The sequence below is a fragment of the Xenopus tropicalis genome, chromosome 1, assembly GCF_000004195.4.
Source record: "Xenopus tropicalis strain Nigerian chromosome 1, UCB_Xtro_10.0, whole genome shotgun sequence".
NCBI classification, from domain to species: Eukaryota; Metazoa; Chordata; class Amphibia; order Anura; family Pipidae; genus Xenopus; species Xenopus tropicalis.
Genome location: NC_030677.2, coordinates 126,611,721 through 126,629,511, shown reverse-complemented (window position 1 = coordinate 126,629,511; position 17,791 = coordinate 126,611,721). Strand labels below are relative to the sequence as shown.

At 36.2% G+C, this 17,791-nt stretch overlaps 1 protein-coding gene across 3 annotated transcripts in view; it reads left to right on the top strand.

Moving 5' to 3' along the window:
- The window catches only part of kdm4c (lysine (K)-specific demethylase 4C), a 114,658-nt gene extending 100,888 nt beyond the window's left edge, over window positions 1-13,770 (top strand). For all 3 annotated transcript variants that reach the window (XM_018089300.2, XM_012952712.3, XM_012952714.3), the window contains exons 18-22: window positions 5,428-5,613; window positions 6,948-7,118; window positions 8,816-8,935; window positions 11,987-12,079; window positions 12,312-13,770. In XM_018089300.2, the coding sequence (XP_017944789.1) occupies window positions 5,428-5,613; window positions 6,948-7,118; window positions 8,816-8,935; window positions 11,987-12,079; window positions 12,312-12,488 (747 nt within the window). In that variant the 3' untranslated portion in view covers window positions 12,489-13,770. The remainder of the gene's footprint in view (window positions 1-5,427; window positions 5,614-6,947; window positions 7,119-8,815; window positions 8,936-11,986; window positions 12,080-12,311) is intronic.
- The last annotated feature ends 4,021 nt before the right edge of the window (window positions 13,771-17,791 follow it).

Here is a 17,791-nt window from a genome sequence, read left to right as displayed (position 1 = left end):
GATTTGACCACTCCCCCTTTAAGCCACACCCACTCCAAACCACACCCATTTTATCACAATGGTGGTAGTGCAGCAAAAACCCAAATGCTTTGTCCTCACTCACACCATCATTCATATGTGAAAGAATTATATTATGTCATAATAAGACATGCCCTTAAATCCATATGCCTCCTCCTACCCTGTGGATAGCACAGCAACCCCCAGCATATAATTACACACCTTAGTGACCATTTCATCGCTATTTCCAACTACTAACAAACCCCTGCCAGGTTCACCTCCCACAGGCAGCATAGGGTAGGCAGAGTATGGCACACACAGCACCTATGCTGCCCGTGTGTGCCATACTCTGCCTGCCCTATGATGCCTGTGTGTGCCATACTCTGCCTTCCCTATGATGCCTGTGTGTGCCATACTCTGCCTGCCCTATGCTGCCTGTGTGTGCCATACTCAGCCCTACCCTGCCTGTGTGTGCCATATCCTCCCTGACCTATGCTGCCTGTGTGTACCATACCCTCCCTGCCCTATGCTGCCTACACACAGGCAGCATAGGCCAGGCAGTACATACAATGTCTGAGGTGTGAACAGGAGAACAATATGGGTGATTACAGCCTGAGCCTGAGGTGCAGGGCAGGGGGCCAGTTAATCTCAGTACTGATACCATCTTACTCAAAGGTAAGCCATCAAAGCAGCCAGACAGGTGGGGGGCCACACAGAGGGGGGTCACCAGTTGGACAGCACTGTTCTAACCTATTTGAGAAGGGTTACAGCATTGCATGATTGTTTTAAAGATTAAAAATGCACAGTACTTCGTTATGAGCTCAGCAAAAAAAATAAATAAAACAAAACTATTAACTATGCGCAGCAAATTAGAAAGCAGTCTTTTTCATTTAAATCTCAAAGTATACTGTGAAGTCCACTGAAAGGCACACTTAGAGAGAGAGATTAGATGGATATAATTTATGTTTCTAGTACTTTTGGCAGTGTGATGCAGGCCACTAACAAAGTGGCGATGAACTAGAAAGGAAAATATTCCATTCCTTTCCTTATCATATATGGTCACAATAATAAAAATATAGTTGCAGGTAATTTATCACACAGCACCTACTTTATGACACCATTGCAAATGTTGTACCGCCAAATCATTATTGTTTTTTGTGACAAAAGTATAAAAAGGTAATGTACCATTTTATGAAACGCAGATCAGTAATGTTTCAAAGAAAAAGTTGTGAGTGATAGTTGAGTTGTTTTCTTGTGCCTTTTGGAAAATGCATTATCTTGTTCTCTCACCTAGCACAAAAGGGGTATTGAATAAAAGAAGCTAGCCTGGAGTGTTCTCTTTGTTATTTCACAGCCACCTATTAATATTTCAGAATGCTGCTGGCTAGGGCCTGAGCTTTAGAGACAGCATGTGGCACCTTAATGCTAACTAAGTACCATGACGGCATTGTAATAGCTCACTTTATGTGCTTTGATTTGGGCCTGAATCCATAGCAAAACATCACAAATTCAACTGTAGAGCTAGTTTGCAGGAAATTGAACAAGAGAAACACAAAAAGACTGTTATTTTTAGAATAAAAGGTATTTTAGTTAACATTAATGTAAGGCTTTCCCCTGCTACTGTCAGAATGCCATGACTACCAGATTGTTTTGCCATGTTATCCTGATACAGGGCTCTTCCAGTGGCAGTCCTCTGGCCAACTGTGGCCCTCAGAGGGTGGTTCCATACATAATGACATTTGTTTCTTGAACACATGTCTTATAAGTGTAATCACTTTAGCAGTAGTAGTATTCGCTTTATTATTATTATTATCAATAATAATAATAGGTTAGCACAGTTACTGACAGTGGGCAAATCTGCACTGGTGAAGTAATCCATATCGATATGATAAGATCCAATTTTAAAGTAAATAATTGTGTTTGCTGTTATTTGCTTTGCTACTGCAGATTTGCCCACTATTTGTAAATATGCCCTTCTGTGTAAATCACTGAAAACGTTGGATTAGTAACATTGCATTAGAATTGGATAAGGATATTGATTATGATTGGGCATAAGTGGGATGCTGTATTAAAAGGCATGTGTTTTTGCACCAGGTATAGTGGTAGCCCATAGTAGCCTTTAAGTGCTGGCCAGTCTTCCTAGCAAGATTACAAGTTGCCAGGGAGCTTGCGATCCTGCATTAAATAACCTGCAGAGCAAGGTCTCTGGCACTGAAACCTGATTGTCAGCACAGTAGATTGTATAAACTACATCATGTAGTATTTTAAAAAACAAACCTTTGTTTGGTTACTGTAGGTGGTGTCTAAAATAACAGTGCTGTATTCAGAGGGTCAAGTAGTGGGTGTGCATGTATTGCACTGTCCACTTTGCAGCCAATCTTTAATCCAAAGCAGGGTTAAGAGCACAGCCTTTACAGACTGTAGCCCCAGCTGCAAGTTCTCTGTATATAGGCTCTAAGGGGCTCAATTTAGTACCCCGTATTGCTCCTGCATTTGCACCTGCCGCAATATTAAATGAGCCCTTATGGTATAACAGACTTAATGCACCGATTTTGTTCTTTATAATATTGCCCTAAAGGGACTCTGTTTTACTGTGGAGTATGCAAAAATAAATAATTCAACAAAAATGATATTATTCATTTTAAAACCAATTTAACTTTAAATAAATTAAAGGTTATTTTAAGGTAATCATCAAGGTTCATGATAAACATTTTGGTAGAGTGGTTATTTGCTTCAACAGAAGCCTAGCATTAAAACCTAAAAACAATCAATACAAATCTCCTTTCCCATGGTGATCATAAAGCAGACCTTATTTGTTTTCCTAGTTTGGCAAAAAGAAAGCATGTGTTGAGCATTGCAGAGCTATACAAGTTGGATTAAAAACTATCAATCACACCTATTGATCTCATGGTTTTGAGCTGTCCTGACATTTTTAACTTTTTGATTTTTTTAATTTTCATAATTATTATTTCATAGCTGAGGAACAACTCCCCTATCGGAATCGCAGGAATCAAAGCAGCCTTTATGATATTGTATTCTTGCAAATACAGTGGAGGAAATAATTATTTGACCCCTCACTGATTTTGTAAGTTTGTCCAATGACAAAGAAATGAAAAGTCTCAGAACAGTATAATTTCAATGGTAGGTTTATTTTAACAGTGGCAGATAGCACATCAAAAGGAAAATCGAAAAAATAACTTTAAATAAAAGATAGCAACTGATTTGCATTTCATTGAGTGAAATAAGTTTTTGAACCCCTACCAACCATTAAGAGTTCTGGCTCCCACAGAGTGGTTAGACACTTCTACTCAATTAGTCAACCTCATTAAGGACACCTGTCTTAACTAGTCACCTGTATAAAAGACACCTGTCCACAGAATCAATCAATCAAGCAGACTCCAAACTCTCCAACATGGGAAAGACCAAAGAGCTGTCCAAGGATGTCAGAGACAAAATTGTAGACCTTGACAACTGTTGGTGCGATTGTTCGAAAATGGAAGGAGCACAAAATGACCATCAATCGACCTCGCTCTGGGGCTCCACGCAAGATCTCACCTCGTGGGGTGTCAATGATTCTGAGAAAGGTGAAAAAGCATCCTAGAACTACACGGGAGGAGTTAGTTAATGACCTCAAATTAGCAGGGACCACAGTCACCAAGAAAACCATTGGAAACACATTACACCGCAATGGATTAAAATCCTGCAGGGCTCGCAAGGTCCCCCTGCTCAAGAAGGCACATGTGCAGGCCCGTCTGAAGTTTGCCAATGAACACCTGAATGATTCTGTGAGTGACTGGGAGAAGGTGCTGTGGTCTGATGAGACCAAAATAGAGCTCTTTGGCATTAACTCAACTCGATGTATTTGGAGGAAGAAAAATGCTGCTTATGACCCCCAAAACACCGTCCCCACCGTCAAGCATGGGGGTGGAAATATTTTGCTTTGGGGGTGTTTTTCTGCTAAGGGCACAGGACAACTTATTCGCATTAACGGGAAAATGGACGGAGCCATGTATCGTGAAATCCTGAACGACAACCTCCTTCCCTCTGCCAGGAAACTGAAAATGGGTCGTGGATGGGTGTTCCAGCACGACAATGACCCAAAACATACAGCAAAGGCAACAAAGGAGTGGCTCAAGAAGAAGCACATTAAGGTCATGGAGTGGCCTAGTCAGTCTCCGGACCTTAATCCAATAGAAAACCTATGGAGGGAGCTCAAGCTCAGAGTTGCGCAGAGACAGCCTCGAAACCTTAGGGATTTAGAGATGATCTGCAAAGAGGAGTGGACCAACATTCCTCCTAAAATGTGCGCAAACTTGGTCATCAATTACAAGAAACGTTTGACCTCTGTGCTTGCAAACAAGGGTTTTTCCACTAAGTATTAAGTCTTTTTTTGTTAGAGGGTTCAAAAACTTATTTCACTTAATGAAATGCAAATCAGTTGCTATCTTTTATTTAAAGTTATTTTTTCGATTTTCCTTTTGATGTGCTATCTGCCACTGTTAAAATAAACCTACCATTGAAATTATACTGTTCTGAGACTTTTCATTTCTTTGTCATTGGACAAACTTACAAAATCAGTGAGGGGTCAAATAATTATTTCCTCCACTGTATGTTTAGCTTGCTTGACCAGAAATAATTTCTTAAGGATTAATTATATAGATGCAGTAAATGATGAAAGCATATTATGAACAGTAGAAGATGTTTTCTTCTATATATAGTTTCTAGTTTTGAAAAAAAAGAGGTGGTGAAGCAATTGGAGTTGAAACTCCACTTTCCTTAAAGGGGTTGTTCACCTTTGAGTGAACTTTTTGTATGATGTAGAGAGTAATATTCTGAGACAATTTTTAATTGGTCTTCATTTTTTTATTTGTCATTTTTTATTTATTTAAATTTCAGCAGCTCTCCAACAGTTATCTGGTTGCTAGGGTCCAAATTACCTTAGCAACTAGGGAGTGGTTTGAATGAGAGACTGATATATTTATAGGACAGGGACCGAATAGTAAAATGTTATATAAATTGAAAATAAAACTGTAGCCTCAAAGAGCAATAGTTTTTTGGCTGCCGGGATCAGTGACCCCCATTTGAAAGCTGCAAAGAGTTAGAAGAAGAAGAAGGCAAATCATTCAAAAATGATAGCACATTAACAACGAAGATCAATTGGAAAAGTTGCTCAGAATTGGCCATTCTATGTAACATAGTAAAAGTTAACATAACGGTGAACCACCCCTTTAATAGTGGCCCTGAAGTACAATTACAATAACTCGTAGGAAAAGCAAATAATCTATTGAGGAAGTTTATACTTGTTTTATATATACACACATAATTTAAACATTTTAAAATAACTTGATTATAAAATTAGATATGATATTGTTGTCCACAATCTGGACCTATTTTCATTTAAACTGATTCTTTTCTAATTCTCTCCTACAGAGATGTGTTTTCTGCAGAGAAAGAGTTAACAGAGTTTCTGGGGCATGCATCCAGTGCTCATATGGGCGCTGTCCAACATCTTTTCATGTGACCTGTGCTCATGCAGCTGGTGTACTGATGGAGCCTGATGACTGGCCCTTTGTAGTGTATACGACATGCTTTAGGCACATGATCAATCAGAATATGGTGAGAACTTTTTCTGGACACTTTTTATTTTATCGATTGAAAACCTTCTAGACCATGGCCCCAGCATTTCTCCGAGTGATATCTTTTTTCTTGTGATTCGCAATCTGTCATTTTTATTACTTATGAAGAGGGAATGGAGCCTAGCTCTGGGCAGTTGGATTGATGCTTTTCAGATCATAAGATGCCTAAAATAATTGTGATTTTGAGTGCCTGAACATGTTGTATTGTTGATACTGTAATGAGAGAATTTTCCTTCAGGTACCCTTCAACCAATGAACACATTAAGTTAAGCTATTTATAAAAAGAGAATGTCAGGGCAAATAACAAGAAAATACACTCATATTATTTTGTCAGATCTCAATAGAGGTAGTTGCCATTATTTTAAAGCAACAGCAAGGCCAAATGCTTACCTGAGAGAATAAAGTCTCCATCTCATTTGATTTACATAATTTTATGTAGTCCAAATTAGTGTAATCTTATAACTTCTATAAGACAGCCATGCCATTAGTTGGCGGATCAGCGTTGTGGCTTCTGCCACTTCCATGAAAGAAATTGCTGCAGAAATGATAAGCTGATAATATATTCAGTCCTCCTTGAATAATCAACTGGTTTGCAGTGAGAATGCCCAGAACATGCCTAGATCTGTAGTCCAAGTCGTCTATAGGTGGTCTTGGGGCAGTTTGTTTATAAATGACTCTTTGGTAAGACAAACTTTTAAGTGGACCTGTCACCCAGACATAAAAAGCTTTATAATAAAAGCCCTTTTCAAATTAAAATGAAACCCAAATTCCTTTTTTTCATTAACACATCCATACCCATTATAAAGGGTTTTAAAAACCCAGCTATGAATCATATATTGCTCGCCCCTCCTCTATGCCTTAGGCATAGAGGCGGGGGCAGACTTCAACTTTAAATTGAGCTCTTCCAAGATGTCACTGCAGTCTTCATTTTCCCCCTCCTTCCTCTCCATCTAACTGTGTAGCCAGTGCATGGGCCTGGGCATCTGGTCCATCATTCTATCACATAAACAGAAATTGGCATGATGCAAAACTTGCCTTACTAACAGTGTCTACAAAATGGAGCTTGCCTACTTGCTGTTATTGTGTAATTCCAAGACTGACGGAAACAATATTTATAATATTTTAATAGTGTATGTAAAGTTTATTTTGCTCAATTAACATAATTAAACAATTAGAATTATTTCTTAGGGTGACAGGTCCCCTTTAAGGTCTTATGGCACTAACTATACTTTGGAATGTTTATACTTTATGGTTGATAATGTATTTGAATTATTTTATCAGTGATTTATTATGGAATGTTTTGTGTTCTTCCAGAGAAGTAAAATTGCTAAGAAAGAAATAACCATTGGTCAGACTGTAATAGCAAAACACCGAAATACAAGATATTACAATTGCCAGTTAAAAGAAATTACATCCCAAACCTTCTATGAAATTGTGTTTGATGATGGATCTACAAGCAAAGACACTTTTCCTGAAGATATTGTTGTAAGTGACTAAATGTTATGGCAAACCATGTTGCTATTAACTTTTATGGGGTCCTTCATACTGATATTTTATATTATAACATAAAAAATTCCAAAACTCTAAAGGATTAATTTAATTTGGTGCTAGTTTTCTCATATTTGTGTTTTAAAAAAAAAAATAATAATTTTTAGAGATTTAAAAAACTTTCCATATTCTATCTGCTAATATATTTTTCTCGACAAATAAATGTATATAGCGTAGTATAATTAGCATTTTATAATTCACATAGGGCAGAAAAATAAGTTAAAAAAATTATTTTAAAAAAAATATGATTTTCATACTACCTAATCTTGGCCTCAAACATTTTATAAGGGCAAAATTTTTCTTAAGCAAAGGGATAATTGTGATTGACATAAAGAATAAGCAATAAACACTGTTTAAACATGATTACTGTCATTGGCACGTCTTGCTTAGTGTTATGCGTAAATCTTGAAATTCTGACATGGCTGAGCTGGTATAAATGCTGGGCTGGTGGCAGTTAGATGCTTCATTAGGCTCAAGTAATAAGCCCAGTTAAGTGCATGTAAAAATAAAAAGTAACTTTTTTGTGATTTTTTTTTTTTCCCGATGTGCTTAATGTGTACATTGGTGTTCCTCATGTCTCTCAGCCAAAACATTAGTCTTCTATGTCAAAATGAAACCTGTCTCTGCTACAACATTATATAGATGAAAATGTTATATATAATATTTTGTAGAATGAATAAGGAAAATATTAAGGCTGAAAAGTTAATACGAATGCCAATATTTTGATTTGTTTAGCAATTGATCTTTTCTTAACAAAATCTACATTTACGCACTGATTAGTTTTCGGTCACGTGAAATTGCTTAATTGGTAAATTGTTGTTTGTTTTTTTTACAAATTACCCAGACATTCATTATAGTAGATGATAGTCTTAAAATTAATGTCATTTAGTGCCAGAAGAAGGTTTGCTGATTTGTCTGGCAAGAGGATATGCTTCCTTGAAATAAATAGTTTTTTGGGTATTTTTAGATGCATGTCTTCGAGATGTTGTCAAAAGTGACAATAATCTAGTTATTTTACCAACGAAACTTGCTCCAATTATTCTTTGCCTGCATTTCACACTGGTTGGGTAACATTTCAAATTGTGCTTAGCTTCATTCTCCCTTCTGTGCAATTGGCCAGTACTGTAAAATTTATACACAAAAAAAAATCTATTCCTGCTCCCTGTTGAGGATTTAAGAGCAAAAAGTGCAACAGAAAATGTAGCCAACTAATCAGCAGCTGGTTTGGGACCACCTCAGATATGTCAGCTGTTGAAGTAATCCGTTAGAGATCCTGTAAGTCACCCTTTATGTTAGCTTCTTAAATGTCTGCATGGATCCATAAACTTACTACAGTTCTCGGGTAAAATAATGCAGTTGTCATTGCATTATTTGTAACTTATAACAAGCATATCAAAAATTAATATATGTGAGCTGATATGTGTTTATTTCCTCCTTTATTATTAGGTAACTGTAAAAAGCTACCTGTCACATGGCCCAATTGGTCCAAGTGGAACAGCTCTTTGGTTGTAGTCACCAGCCTTGTGTATACTTAGATTAGCCAGTGTTTCCCCAAAAAACAAACTGTGTAAATACTTTTATCTTTTGGCATCAACTCCACTGAAGTAAGAGTTATCCTGTATTTATTTTTATAGAACAGAGACTGTGTTAAGTTAGGTCCACCAGCAGAGGGAGACACTGTTGAGGTGAAGTGGTCTGATGGCTTACTTTATGGCGGAAAATATCTGGGAAAGAATATAGTTTACATGTATCAGGTGAGTATATTTTTAATATCTTGCATTCAGTTTGGTTATACCTGTTATATGGCCTCTGTCTGACACTTTGTGCTGCATGTAACTTTTTTCTCCATTTTTATTAAAGAGGTTGTTCTCCTTTTGCACGGTAATTGTCACTGTCACATCACCATGAACTCAAAACTTTAATAAATGTGTTTATACTAAAAATGTCTGAAGTCACTGTTAAATTGCATTGTAATAAAGGAGAAGAATAGGTAAGAACTAAGTAAGCTTTATCATAAAAGGTCTATGTAAATACAGCCATAAGCACTCTGATAACTGCTACACTGAGTTTTCTATCAAAAGAAACACAGGATTTCTTGTTTTCTTTTTTGTGAACATGTTCTTCTGTGTCAGACTCTCTTTTATAGCTCCTTCGGGTTTGGAGCATGAGGCTGCTCAGTTCTCTCTTCTCTTCCTCTCCCCTTCCATAAGAATGCATAACAACTCAATACCCCTCCCTTAAGAATGTGTTATCTGAGCTTCCAACGGCTATAACTGCAGCCCTTACTGCAATCTGAATGAAGAGTACCTTTTTTAATTCTATTGCTTACTTTGTGCTGTCTAACACACTTTCATGCAAAAGCACTCTTACAGTGCAGATTTTTGTAGTTCAACTAATCGCAAGTAGAGCAATCACTGGCCATGCATGTAATGATTTTCCCTATGTAATGACCAATTTCAGTGCAATCCTACAAAACCATCAAATTCTTGTAAGGTTAGTGTGCACGGAACCATTCTACATCCAGCGATCTTTCATCCTGTATCAGTCAGAAAGTCAATCAGTCATGTTTTAACATTTTTGTCGTTTACAATGAAATTTGTCTAATTGTTTGCAGGACCAAGCAGGTAGTTTTCCTAGCTTCAATTAGACCATATTGCTTGAAATGATCGTTTTCGTTGATGGACAAATCATACTTTTAATAGATTGTTTTATTATAAGCTTGGTCCTACTATACTGATCTTCCCAACGTGTACGGCCAACTTAAGACACTACTTTTATTGCACATTTAAGATAACCAAGTGATAATTGCCATGAAATAAAGGCACATATGAGAAAAATATGGAAAAATATTTGCCAGTTTTTGTTCTTTGTTGTTACCTACAAAACAAATGGTTACATTAGACAGCAATGATTTAAAATCCGCAAACATCTCAGTCCCATGTTACTGCTTGCAAAAGGTCACCTAGGCTGCACCAAGCCCGATGCAATGAACAACTAAAAGCTTTTTTGAGTGTAGGGGCAGATACTTGGTCTGCATTCACTGTATGTGGCACTGGCCTAAAGGTAATTGGATAAACTGTTGTTGAGTTTTTGGCAATTTTGGTTGGGGGGCCTAGTATGAAAGCTGTAAGGAAAACATTTTGTTGAATGCTTATTGTTTTTCTTGATAATCCTGGAAGCCCAATTTAAAGGCCAACCAATGAGAGCTTTAGGGATGAACACTATTCACACACACTTTGTTATACATAGTCTTGGAACAATGGCTTACACAGCAGTGTTCTTTCTTGTAATTTAATGAACCTTGCCCAAATATTGGACTTCAAAAGGGGCCCTAAGCCCTAAAAAGACTGGCCACTGGCTACCAGTGGTTTTTAAAGGTGAAACCTTGAGAAAATTTGTAACAGTTTTGTAGAAGCTATGGAAAACAATGCAATAATCAAACTAAGCATGCATTCATCTTAAAACCCCTTAATTCGACAAAGGGAGGAACAAAAGGAGGTATGGTGGACTTTAATCCAGTGCAGAGACATTTAACCAAACATAGATAAAGCAAATATAGTTCTCACTGTATGATACCATAATTTTCAGATCTACAATCTGTCTGTTGCACAATTAATTTGTATGTGATTTTTAGAAATTGAACTATTTTTAAATTTGCTTGACTTGTTCAACATCATTAAAGTAATGTGAAACTTTTAGTTACAATGATTAGAGTTTTGATGTATTTCAAAACTCAATTTTCTCATTTTCCAATATAATAGTACAGATTAGATTACATTTAATGCAAAACTTTAGAGCTTTCTTTCACGCTGAACATTTTGGAACTGACATTGTATACACGGTTTTTATTTAACCGATATCTTATGCAGTGTCATTCAGGTTGTCTTCTCTTCACCTGCATTTCTCTCTGCAAATCTCAAAAGCAGTGAAAGCTTTTCAATTAAATTCTGCCAGTTGTTGCATTGGAAGCAAATACAAAAAAAAGAAATTAAATAAGGAGAGGGAAAAAAGGTTGATGGATGTGTATGTAAAGAGTTTTTTTTGCACTACATTAAATGTGGCACTTTAAATGTAGATAATGCGGTATGGGTTATCTTTTGTAGCAGATTGCATATTTAATGGGAATTCTGGAGGCAGACAACACAGACACATTAAAATAGTGATTCTAGTTACAGCTACTTACACACTGTGCTAAACTTGGATTTTTTTCCTTTACAGCCTGGCAATAACTATTACAGCTTAAAGCTTAAAATATTTTGGCGAGTGTGAGGTGCAGTTTTGGATATGATAAGAAATACAAGACATAGCATTTCCTTAAGTTCTGGTGAATTGGTCTGTCTGCAGTTATTTTAGTTTAGGGGATTAGTTGGGAGAATTTCTTGTAGACATGAAAAGTTGTTGCTGAAGTAAGTTGTTACCAACATTCCGATGGACTAGGTTTTTGTGGAAGTAGGTGATATGAGAAAAGGCTGGTCATATCTATTAATCATTGTGGGAGTATTTGCTTCACTTGTTTTAGTGCTTTATTTTATTGACAATATTGACATATAGTTATGCCACTGAGGTTTGTACTGCCATAAATTTTCCAGAGTAGGTATATTTGTAATGGGTTGGATTTGCTATTGTTTGGCTGTTGTTTCTTAGACTTTGAATACGCTACTTTAAAAAAAAAAAAAAATCAATAAGCATACATAATGTTTCAGTATACTTATATGGTCATTAGCCTGTGGAGTACTCTGCTATGCTACTATGTTTCTATGGCCAAGGTCTGAGACACTTCCTAAATATGTCTTTCTCTGTTCTAGGTTGAGTTTGAAGATGGTTCCCAGATTGTTACTAAACGAGAAGATATTTACACACTTGATGAAGAACTTCCAAAAAAGATTAGATCCCGCTATGTAAGTGTTTAAAGGTTATTTTAAAATATTATACATACACATTTATTTAGATTTCATGCTTTAGAATTCTTTACTTATTAAAGCAATTCTTTTTTAACAGTTTATATATTAAATACAACATAAGTTTTACTGCTTTTTTTAAATAACGCACTAGAGAGTTTATTTTTAGTCACTGCTTTCACTACATCATTTATTAATCCATTATTGTTCACTCTGATTATTTATGTTTTAGTCCAGAGCCTCTGACATGAAATTTGAAGATGAGTTTTATGGAGAAGAGGTCATTTGTGGTCAGAAGAAAAGGCAAAGAGTGCTCAATGTCAAATTAGAAAATGATTATGTTAATGATCCATTATATCATACTTTCCTAAAGAGCTCATTCCAGGCGACATACCAGCAAGTACTTTGAAGACCGCAAAGATACTACTACAATTTGCACTATGGCTAAACAACAATAGAGATGTCTGAGGATTAAGATACATGTATATACATAACTCTGTTAGAAATATGAATTATTATCCAACAAAGTGGAAAGCAATGAATTAATAGCACAAAATTAAAAAATATTTTTTTTTGTTACTCTTTAGTGGCTGATATGGGCTCTAAAAGGACATAATGTTTGAAATACACAATTGGAAACAACTTTCTTAAGAAACTCAGGACTCCAGCACACTTTTTTTTTGTAAGAAACTTGGTATAATAGGTTTAATTCAAAACTTCAAATTCCACATATAAATTTCATACCAGCATTAAATTTCGGAAGTGCATATGCAAATATGTCAGGGATTAAAATATCCATTTATATAAGTCTTTTTTTTTTTTTTTTTTTTTTCCATTTTTTATATTGTAGATTTCATTTTTATTGTATTTTTGTGGCTCATGTTTCATTGTCCTCCATGAGAGATACTTAATTTGACTGGTTATATACATAACAGAAATGAACTGAAGATTTTTTTAAATTATTTTTATTATTTATTTAAAAACTGAATATGCGTGTTTTCCCTGACTATCGGCTAGATGTTACTGTTTCCAAACTTCACACACTCTTGGTAATTCTCCTACCTAAATAAAATGGTATAGAGCAATCAATGGTTTACACCACATGACACCGTGGGGTAAAGAGAGTTGTTATCAATATATTCTGTTTAATATATCATTCTAAGCAATAAACCATCATCTGCAAATACATCGTCACTGTTAGACGGGGTAGTCAATAGCTGCATCCCCTTCCAGAGATATATTTCCTGTAACAGTTACAATACAACTAATAACCATTTAGTTGCCTCCCCCTGGCTTAGTCCAGAAAAAATACAGAAGGACATTAATGACATATAACAAATGTATGGAAAAATGTGAAGAAATTGGAAATCTCTGCTTTGTTTTCAACATTTGGTTTATCTACAATTTTTACCATCACATTTCTCTTCTTGCCTGGGAGCTAAGCAGTTAAACCACAGTATATCACCTACAGTGTCCTTTGCCAAAATACACTCCAAATGTATAATATTTTTCAGCAATAAGCAATGTTTTCTAAAACAAAATACAAATATTCTTTTTTTGGTGTGTGGATTTTCCTTACTATTTGGCTACTGGCTTTAGAGTGTTCTTCAGCAAATAATGCACTTATATTTATGCATATTTGAGACATAAGTGGAGAATGGGATGCAGTAATAAAATAATTTTTAAAAATATGTGCATTTGTTGGAAATGTCCTATAATTACTCGGTGTAAAAAGAGACCACTCGTAGCATTGATTTTACTGTAAAGGTGCAGCCTTCGACTAAGAGATGCACGTTATCGGTCAATTTTGTGGTCTTTGTCCTTTTAAGATGGATAATCAGAATTCATAAACAAGACAAAATAGAGTTTTCATAAAGATGTAGATAGATTACATTTAGATTGTTTCTCTTAAAGGAGAAAAAAAGGTAAAATCACTAGAGGGTGCCAAAAGTTAGGCACCACTCAGTGATTGTATTCATTAATCTGATACCCCGGCTGGTGCTCCTGTTAGAAGAAAGCTGTACAGGCCTTGGGTTATTCCAGCAAGCACCTCAGAGCAATGATCTTCCGCTTTTCTTTGTTTGATACTCTGTGGCCAACGCATGCACAATAAAGTAAAAAGGCTGGCTTTTTTGGAAAGTTCACCTTTTAACTCTACTGTACATGCAGACCAGCTCAAAGAAAGAAGAAGCAGGAAAAGAATTGCTCCATTGTGCTCACTGGAAGAACCCTGGCCTAGTGCCCAGGGTATCGAATAGCTAGCGGGATCACCAGCCCAAAGTATTAGGTAAGTGAATACAATCACTTTTTTTTTTATAATGTGTTCTTATCTTTGATTCCTTCCCCTCCCTTTCAGAAACCTATAGACCCACCATAAATTCTGCCTACCCTGTGAACAGAATACAGATAAGCTCATAAATTACATTGTCAGTGACCCTGAGCAGCAGAACATGAAGGAATTTGCTGGGTGGGGACATATATGACCTTGTGCAGAACACCCAGGGTATATGCTATCATTGAATAAACTAAAGGTTTCCATACATGGCCAATAAAAGTTGCTGACTTCCAGACTCAGTAGACAGCTTATCAGCCTGCATATTGGATCATCCTGAGGGTCTGTGATTTATATCTTGCAATTTAGAAAATCCTAATGTATGAGGACTGAATTAAAGCCTTTACGTAGTCTTCTCCCAATGGGTCTCCAAAGCGCATTGGGGCCAAATCCAGCAACTACCGTTTATTTGGAGATCTTTGCAAAAAGTATCTTCCAATGTATGTGCAACTTACTACTTTAGAAACCACTTATAATAATTAGTCCAAGAACAAGAAAAACAAATCATCCGTGAAATGGCACAAATAATTATATGCCATAGTCCTGTGTCAGGCTGAAAAAATGCTGGGTTTGGTCCCCTACAACCCTGTTAAGCCAGAAAAATGCTCTATCTAACAACCTTAGGAGCATGCATTTAGGTAGCACTTGCTGCACAAGGCTCTAACTTTGGCCACACACGGAAGCATTTTGTTAAGTAAAACAGCTTTTTTTTTTTTTTTTAGAAATATGTGTGGAAAATTGCACCCAAGATGATCTTGTTAATGGTTGTTAAGCCAGTAATGTTTTGGAACCTACAATTGTGTAATCCAACTGAGAAACAAAGAGGATCATTTTTGTGTGGGTGCATGCGCATTTGTTTATATGCCATCAGCTCAGTATATTTTGAACACTAAACGAAATGTACAAGCATACACGCCATAAATCAAAATAATCCATCATTTATGTCACATAGTCTTTTTTGAACATAATGGATAGTTACAGTAGTGAAAATAGGAAAATAACTTTTGCCAGCAAATTACGCCCTTATTATAAGAGGATGATGATGTATTATTTAGTTGGTTTATGCCAGAAATGCAGAATTTTTTTTTACTTTCAAATTTCTAGTTGGTGGTTGTTGAACAGTAGCAGCCAATATGTTTTGGAATGGCATATACGTATATGTAACATGGTGTGTTTTTTCATATGCAGTGCCTTAACCAGAACCACTGAACTAAAAATCAATGCGCTTAAGAAGATGCAACTTCTCCATAAATAGTGCCAAGTCTTTTCCTCTATTTATCTAAACGTGTATTAATGCAAGCCATTCAACTTCTATGTAAATAGCTGTGCCACCATCAGTATAATTTATGCTTGTTTTGATTTAAACCATTTTTTCTCCTTTTTTGATGTAATTTCTGTGTTCTTGTCACATTATTGTTGGTGACTATTAGCCATATTACTTAACTGAAAAAGGTAGTTTTTTTTCTGTTTTCCACTTTATTCATGTTTGTTTCTAAACAAAGCAAAAAGTTGTTCATTGGCATTTGATGTACCCCCAGATGTGTTTGTGTGCTTGTTTTTTTTAACTAGCAATCTTTGAAATGAGAAAAGTCACACGTGTAACAAAATTTTGTTTCCCCAGCCACAGCTACACCCTCTACTTCCTGCTTCCTTGGTAGAGAGCTTCCCTCCCACCCATAGAGACATCTCTCACAGCACCTATTTACCTCAATCTGATTGCACACAGCCTTGGTTATTCTCCTTGTATGCTGTGTCTCACAGAGCATTTTGAAAGATACATACCTCCACTCTAACATTTTCCCAGACACTGTGCCAGAGTAGATAATCATGTACATTTATTCAGTTCACACAATGAAACAGCAATCCGCTTTTTGAGGTCTGGGCTGCACATAGACTATATCACTTTACAGCTTTCCTTTGTATGCCGCTAAATGACAATTTTTGAGTATTTGTAATTTGTGTTTTTTTTCTTGTAATTGAAAAGATAACTTTTAGAGGACCTGTCTAAAAATTAGAAATTAAATTCTATCATGTTAGTCGAAACAAACTTTACTTACACTGTATAAATTATTTACATTTTGTTTCCTTCAGTCTTGGAAATCACAATCACTGCAAAATATTGTGTATGCGCTAGAATGGGGATCTTAATGCCCATGCACAGGATTCACAATTATAGACAGTGAGAAGGGAGGAGGAATGAGAGAAGTGCAATAAAGTGCTGAATGGAAAGTGAAAGTAATTGACTGACCCACCAGCTGAGATTTTTAAATACATTTACAGATATAAATGTTTTAGTTAAAAAAAAAAGAATTTGGGTTTCTTGTTTAATTTGCAAAGAACATGTTTTTTATGTCTAAGTGGCAGGTCCCCAATAGGTATGATTTATTTTAAACCCTTTGTGAACAGACCACTGCTAAAAAATTCTCTTATGTATAATAATTCATATATTACCATAAAATCATGTACCCTCTTCTGTTCGGGTGCAGCATGTTTCACCTTGGTTATGGCTGCTGAGGAAGGCTTGTAAAACATTCTAAACTGAATGTAAGTCATTAAGCAGGTAACTTGTTTTGTATCTCAGTATTTCAAACCAAATATAGCTTAAGAGAATGATCAATCTGAGTAGCTAGATGTTGGGATGTTCATACTGGAGTTGTTAAAATGTATCCTTCAGGGACGCTTTGGCTTCTGCTGCCTAAAACTGCTTGCATTATGTCCCTTTTTACAAGAGCGAGTGAGTTAAAAGAGCTGTACATTAAAGGAGAAGGAAAGTTAAAGAAAACTGCACCAGCCGGGGGTATCTGTGACATAGAGATCCTCCTCAGTCTATCTTCATTGTTCCAAATCCTGGGGGCAGTTCATGTGCAGCAGGGTAAAAATGAAGACTTTCTTGTTAAAGATCAGGTTTTCACTCTATTGCGAATCCACAAGAGGAGCAAAGACGATTGCTCAGTCACAGGTACCCCGGCCCAGTGCAGTTTTTTGCTAACGGGAACACCGGCACAGGTATCGGGTAAGTGATTACTATCACTGGGCGGTACCTAACATTTTGGCACCCCCCAGTGATTGTACCTTTCCTTCTCCTTTAAGATTGATTCAGTTTCTGTTTATCTCTTACCAGCAGCCTGTTGTACAAAAAGAGCAGATTCCAGTACACCTTCTTAGTCATTTGAAGTGAGCTAGTTGGTGCGGTGTGGTCTGCTCTGTCTTCATGTTTATGTGTATATGTGTGTAAATGTATATATAATATGCACATACACTAATTTTTGTATCCCTCTTTTTTCTATTTGTACTAGAGTATTGGTAGACTGTTACTTAAAATACAGAATGCAGTGTCATTCTGAGTAATTAAATGGCTCTCTTTTCTGTACTGTACATTT